We start from the raw sequence: 7,195 nt of genomic DNA, 5'->3' as shown, positions 1-7,195 counted from the left end.
AGCCACGCAGCTGAAGCTTGATTTTTCAACAGCAAGAGGTGACAAAAGCAGAGACCTGTACATAGTACAGGAAACTGTCATTTTCTACAGTAGAATTTAGGCACTTTTGGACCAAAGGAACTTTTTCATAGTTCTTAGAAATGTTGGCCAAAGTACCCCAGTGTCCACACTGCAGGAACTGAGAATAACAGTTCTTAGAAAACTGTTTTGAGGGACTTTTTTAGCTCCTTCTTCAGGGTAGGTACCCTCCAAGTGCATGAATGACCTTTTTTTAAATCTGTGTTAGCCGTATATAGCAATTAATAGCCATCACTGACGACATGAGGCGCTGCAGTCAGCCAACGGCAGCAGTCAGCCGGAAGCAGCAGAGTTAAAAGTAAAGAAGAATCAGGATTTGATTGGCTTTATTTTAACCAATACTGAGCATTTAAAATATGTAGGGATGAACCAGTGGATCTGCTCGGGACAGCTTCATTTGTGTGACAAATAATTTCACAGACATGTCAAATGTCATCATGTAGCCAGTGAAATGGTCTCTGGTTGGATGACGGCCATGACTTTTCTTTATGCTTCCCAGTGGCAGATTCTTCCTTTTGTTCTGTTTGAATTAGCAACCAACTTGGATGGACCAACACAACGAACAATTCACAGGTGCATTAATTCAAATTTTGCACATTGTTTGGTAAATCAAGTGAAAATGGGAGAGGACGTGATGTCTCTCCACTGTCCTACTCTCCTCCATGACACACTGCTGCATTCAGCACTTCTGTTCTTATTCCAACTTTTCTAAACTGTGTTATCAAAATATTTTTTGTAAATTATAAAAAGCAAAAACGAGGGTTAATATCTGTTTGGCTTGGTCATCGTTTTAATTTCAGAGTATTTTCAGCTTTGCGTAAAGTTAGTACTTTGTGTCACATTTGCAGTAACCAGAGCATTTTGAACTAGACAGTTTGTTGCAAGCTGAAAAAAGACAGGACATGATGGGAGGAGCAAAGAGCAGTTAGAAGTGACTTGTGCTGTGAGTTTGTTGTGAGTCTAGAGGACAATAAAAATGAGATAGAGTAGCTTTATCCAATTTGCCCTAGCCCCCATGAACTATCTTGAAAAAAAACTATTCAGGGGCTGATGGGTGCACAGTCACTTTATGCCCTACAGGAAGGGTTTCAGGAGATCATGTTTGACCTCATGTCTCTCATCAATTCCATCACAGAATGAAAAAATATTTTTTACCCTATTGATGGAAATCCCAGGGAGGAGGCCCCGGTGGAAGACCCAGGACACGCTGGAGGGACTATGTCTCTCAGCTGGCCTGGGAACGCCTTGGCATTCCCCCGGAGGAGCTGGAGGAAGTGTCTGGAGAGAGGGAAGTCTGGGCATCTTTGCTTAGACTGCTGCCCCCATAACCCGGTTCCGGATAAGCGGAGGAAAATGGATGGATGGATGATGGAAAGCACCGGGTCCTTTTGTGCTACAGAAAGTCACCCTTGAACTTGACCAACTCAGATTCTATTTCCTGAGTCTCCCCTGTGAAGGTCGATTATCTGCAGATTCTTTAATATGTGTGGTCTTGTTTCAACTTCAGTCTGCGCATATTCATCAAAACAAGTGATGAAAACCAGATTTTGAGGATCTGGGTGAAACATCTGGCTGCTAGCTTACTGTATATACATGCTATGTGTTACATACAGTACACGCTATTCTCTCAAAATTAACCAGTAGATATCACAAACTCCTGAAATTCTTACTTTCTTCCTTATTGTCTGCACCCGTTCCAGTTTTTTCTTTGTGAAACATCTGGCTGCTAGCTTACTGTATATACATGCTATGTGTTACATACAGTACACGCTATTCCCTCAAAACTAAACCAGTAGATATCACAGACTCCTGAAATTCTTACTTTCTTCCTCGTTGTCTGCACCTGTTCCAGTTTTTTCTTCTCCTTTCTTTTCCTTCCTGCTCTGTATCTGTCTGATTGCATATTCTCCCATTCGCTATCTGCTCATCTCTCTGCCTGCATGTTTCTCTAGCATATTAACATTTGCTTCTGCTTAACCTTCTCATCATGTCACTTGTTGACTTGCTCAGAGTTCTCTGTCACAATCTATTATCCCCACTGCTCCACCAGTATCCCTGTCTTCTGCTATTTTGCCAGTTTGTTTGTCAGTAAGTTGCATATCCCTGTGAGGACAACAGCAGTGATACACTTGCAGTCTCATTGTTGTTCTTTTATAATCGGTTTGTTTTCAAAAACAACAGGGCTGAGCCCGTTTCCCTGAGAGCACAGGATCCTTTGAGTCTAAGATCTCGTTAAAGACTTAACTTACAAAAATACTACTTTCCCATAATACTGCACTTTCTGTCTTGGTTACCTCTGCGCTTCCTCTTATGAGCATCACACAGGGACATATTAAATGAATGAGGCAACCTATGACCTGAGGCAGTGTAACATTCTCTGCTTCACACTGTGTGGTCCTCTGTTTTGTAGCCTGCAGGGTTTATCTTGATAATGATGTTCATTTATCCCTAATGACTCATTCATCTCACCATATCGCACCTGTTTAACCACTTTGAAAGGAAGAGAAAAAAAACTTGTTGAACCTTCAAGTTGTATGAAAATGTTCTTGTTTCTGGTGAAGCTACAGTGAGAGCAAACTGTAACACCGTATTTCAGGTACAACTGTAATGCGTGTGCTCATTCAAAAGAATACAATATTGCACCCCATGCACCTCTTTTTATTTATGGCAGTGATAAGACTTTTATGTTTCAGGATGTTTGATGCATCTGTGAAGTTGTCCTCACATTCAGCTGTTCACTGCGCTTTCTAATTTTCTCTATGTGTGTCTGAAAAGTGTGTATCTTAGTTTAGCAGTCCCCTATGACACAGCTCTGCTGTCTGCCACTTCACATCACCGAAGGGCGAGCTCGGCCTAGTCAGGCATGGCACTGTGCCGTGACGCAGCGCTTGTCTCTTTCCATTATAATCAAGTGCTCATTCCAGTTCCTTGTTAATATAATTCCTTGGGGCTCTTTCCACACTGATCAAAAGTCCTGGGGAAATGAGGTCAGTCTGATACTTGTGATATGAGGTAGGTTGTAGATATAGGCTACAGGTCAGCTTCAGTTACTTGATAATAAAGACTTAGTGGCTTTTCTGTCCTCTGCTAATACATCTCGCCTTCTATATATTAGGTTGATGTGGTGTTTACTTAACTGGTTTGAGTTAACTGGCTTAACTGGTGATTTTACACTTCCGTTTCTGTAGCTGTTGATACTGTCTAAATGGGATTATGATGTATTATTTTATGTGCACTAGCTCTTGCTGACCACTGACAAATTGTACCTTGTTACTTTGTTTACAGGATGCTTGGTCGGCTCATTATTTGCTATTTATATGGATTGTCCAAAAATCTGTTATTGGAACCAGCATAGATATAAATTAGGTATTGAGGTTTTACAGTGGCTTAGTTTAAAAAAGATGAATCATTTTGCTATGGGGATAGTAGAACCCAGTCTTTCATGGGGAAGAACTGAGCTTATGCTTTTGAGTATACTATGGTGTGGGATTTTTCCCTATAGCTACCACGAAGACCAGAGCCAACAATGTAAAATAATCCCTGGATCTATGCCTTTGACGATGCTGGAGAAAAAGGGAAATATCACCTTGGGCGGGCTCTTCTCCCTTCATGACATGGTGGCGGAGCCCAGTCTTTCCTTTAACTCGACACCTCCTCCCTTACAGTGCACCAGGTAAACCGTTCCTTGCAAGTTTTCATGTTGCTGTTGCTACAGTGTTGCGATTAAGAATGGCCAAATATGGCACAAAACTTTCTTCAGTAGTTCACCATGTGCATTGTTCATGAAAAATGATGAGTGCAATCAAGTCTAGAGTTGTGTGGCTTTAAACCTTGCCTCAAGATATCCTCTCTTTTTTCTAGATTTAACTTTCGAACTTTCCGTTGGATGCAAACTATGATCTTTGCCATCGAGGAGATCAACAGAGTTGGCACGCTGCTTCCCAACATCACAGTGGGCTATAAGATCTATGATTCATGCAGCACACCACATCAAGCACTGAAGGCTGTCATGGAGCTAATGGGGCATGAGCAGGGTGCAGGAGATGAAGCACATAGCAGAGGCACCTGTCATGAGACTGTACCAGTAGTGCTAGGGGATGGAGGCTCTACTCAGTCTATCGCAGTGGCCCATTTCCTGGGAGTCTTCCATGTGCCACAGGTACTCAACAGTTGTACACCAGTTATTTACTGTGTGTTAAAGCCTCTGGGCAGGGCAGGGATAGCCTTGTGGATTGTTCATATATACATGTATTTCTTTGGAAATTTGAATGACCATGGGTGTTTTCTTCCACTCAGGTTAGTTATTTCTCCAGCTGTGCCTGTCTCAGTGACAAAAAGGAATTTCCTTCCTTTTTAAGGACCATGCCCAGTGACCTCTTCCAGGTTACAGACAGCAGACACATAATCCTCTCTACACAAACAAGATTGTGTCCACATTTTCATTTCTGAAATTAAACAAATCTCTTTCTTTCTGCCTCTCCCCAGGTAGATGCACTAGTACAACTTGTTAAGCATTTTGGCTGGACTTGGGTGGGTGTGATTGCAGGGGATGATGCTTATGGCCGTGGTGGAGCAAACATCTTTGCCGATGAGGTGGGCCACACACCCATAAACAAAAGAATTTGATCACAATACATTTTGTAATTTTTAATGTATAGCTTACTGAACACTGTGAAGATAAAATGAAACAAGCTCTCATGATTCTCTCTTTTTGATCTCTTAGATTAGAAAGTTAGGTGCTTGTGTTGCCCTCCATGAGATCATCCCTAAAACCCAAACACAGAGCACCATTTCATCTATTGTTTTCAAGATTCGCTCCTCTGGGGCGCGGGTGATTCTAGTGTTTGCTGTGGAGCAAGATGCGGCAGCACTGTTTGATGAAGCACTTAGGCATGACACATTCAGTTTCTCATCATCTTCCACAACACTGTATTATTTATAATATGATAAAAACTCAGCATCAATTTTTGGTTCATTTTTTAAGTTTACTGAGCTTGGATCTCCAAATTGAATTTTATTGCAAAAATGCCATCTACATATCTCTTGAATTTAGAGAGGGGCTCACTGGGGTACAGTGGTTGGCCAGTGAGGCCTGGAGCACGGCTGCCGTCCTCTCCACCCCTAAAAAGTACCACCACATCCTCAAGGGTTCTATGGGATTTGCCATTCAAAGGGTGTACATTCCTGGATTGCGAGACTTTCTGCTTCGCTTGCATCCTTTGAGCCCTGATGCCCGTGGAGATCCCTTCCTGATACCCTTCTGGGAAGAGTTATTTCAATGCAGCCTGGGTTTGCAGGCTAAAAGTCAGGAGCATAATGTCGAGGGTAGACCTCCTTGCTCTGGAGCAGAAGAGCTGGGGAGGGTGTTGAACATCTATTCAGATGTATCACAACTAAGGATTTCCTACAATGTCTATAAGGCTGTGTATGCAATTGTTCATGCACTCAAGGCAATGAGAAGCTGTGTGAAAGACAAAGGGCCATTTCCTCAGCAGGCCTGTCCAGATGGAGACACTATACAGCCATGGCAGGTACTGTCCCTAATGTGAAATGTAAAAAATATTATTGCTTTTGGGAATACACAATGATCATATGCACTGCCTTCCCTTAGCTACTTCATTACATAAAACAGGTGAACTACTTGAACTCATTTGGTGATGAAGTAAAGTTTGATGAAAATGGTGACCCTGGAGTGATATATGAGCTGGTTAACTGGCAGCTGAAACCAAATGGAGAAATGGAATTTGTCACTATTGGCAAATTTGATGAGACGGTCACAGCCAGAAAGCAAAAGCTCCACATCCAGGAACAAGGCATTGTATGGAATGGCAACCAAACCAAAGTAGGGATCTCAATAGAATAATATGACTTGTGGTGAATTGCATTTTGTGCAATAATATATTTATTTGTCACCATTGTAGTATGTGTTTTCTTTCTTGCTTAGGCTCCCTTGTCAGTATGCAGCAGCATTTGTCCCCCAGGCACGCGGAAGGCAGTCAGACCTAACGTCCCTGTCTGCTGCCATGATTGTGTGGTTTGTACAGCTGGGGAGATTAGCAATCAGACTGGTGAGGAAAGGCTCCCTGCCTGCATTATGTTTTAGAAGCTGACTTGATTGTGCAGCTGTAATTGAAAAACCAGAGTACAGCATTATGTTAAAGCTTTTTTCTCTTTCCTTTAGATGCCATAGAGTGTGTGCGCTGCCCGCCAGAGTTCTGGTCCAATGCTGAGAGGACGCTTTGTATTCCCAAAGAGATAGAGTTCCTCTCCTTTAGTGACACCATGGGCATCACCCTGATGGCTATTTCTCTCATTGGTTCCTTCTGCACCTGTGTGGTGATCTTCATTTTCTCCTATCACAGGACAACTCCCTTCTCTGACCTTCATTGGCCGGCCCTCTGAGTGGTCCTGCATGCTGCGACACACAGCATTCGGCATCACCTTTGTCCTCTGTATCTCTTGTGTTCTGGGGAAAACTATAGTGGTGTTAATGGCCTTCAGGGCTACACTTCCAGGCAGTAATGTGATGAAATGGTTTGGGCCTATGCAGCAAAAAGCAGTCATTACCTTTTGTACACTTGTCCAGGTAAGACCTTCTGGTGTATTATGATTTGTGGATTATTAGGGGAGCATTTATTCAAATTGTTTGAAATATTTATATTTTTTTATCCAGGTAATCATCTGTACAGTGTGGCTAGTTGTCTCACCCCCTAGTCCACGCCAGCTGATGCCTCGTGAGACTGCTATTGTCATTCTCTTATGTGATGAAGGTTCATCCATTGCATTTGCTTTGGTCCTGGGCTACATTGGTCTGCTGGCTTGCATTTGCCTTCTCTTGGCCTTCCTGGCAAGGAAACTTCCAGGCAACTTCAACGAGGCCAAACTCATCACCTTCAGCATGCTTATTTTTTGTGCTGTGTGGGCAGCCTTTGTCCCTGCCTACATGAGCTCTCCAGGGAAGTACACCATGGTCACAGAGGTGTTTGCCATCTTGGCCTCCAGTTATGGACTGCTGGGCTGCATCTTTGCACCAAAGTGCTACACAATCTTACTGATGCCCGAAAAAAACACTAGGAAACACTTGATGTCCAAAGTTGCAGCCACTGACAGATGTTAG

At 42.8% G+C, this 7,195-nt stretch overlaps 1 protein-coding gene across 1 annotated transcript; it reads left to right on the top strand.

The window, feature by feature from the left end:
* The first annotated feature begins 3,085 nt into the window (after positions 1 to 3,085).
* LOC109952921 (extracellular calcium-sensing receptor-like) lies at positions 3,086 to 7,195 on the top strand. Its single transcript, XM_020588248.1, is given in 12 exon segments — positions 3,086 to 3,090; positions 3,581 to 3,751; positions 3,940 to 4,237; positions 4,375 to 4,461; positions 4,564 to 4,671; positions 4,802 to 4,968; positions 5,132 to 5,609; positions 5,690 to 5,920; positions 6,023 to 6,146; positions 6,260 to 6,449; positions 6,451 to 6,664; positions 6,752 to 7,195. Coding segments are annotated over 12 exon segments (2,517 nt in total).

The sequence above is a fragment of the Monopterus albus genome, unplaced genomic scaffold (genome assembly GCF_001952655.1).
Source record: "Monopterus albus unplaced genomic scaffold, M_albus_1.0 scaffold517.1, whole genome shotgun sequence".
Classification (NCBI taxonomy): Eukaryota; Metazoa; Chordata; class Actinopteri; order Synbranchiformes; family Synbranchidae; genus Monopterus; species Monopterus albus.
The sequence above is the reverse complement of the archived record's forward strand: the minus strand, read 5'-3'. Positions and strand labels throughout refer to the sequence as shown.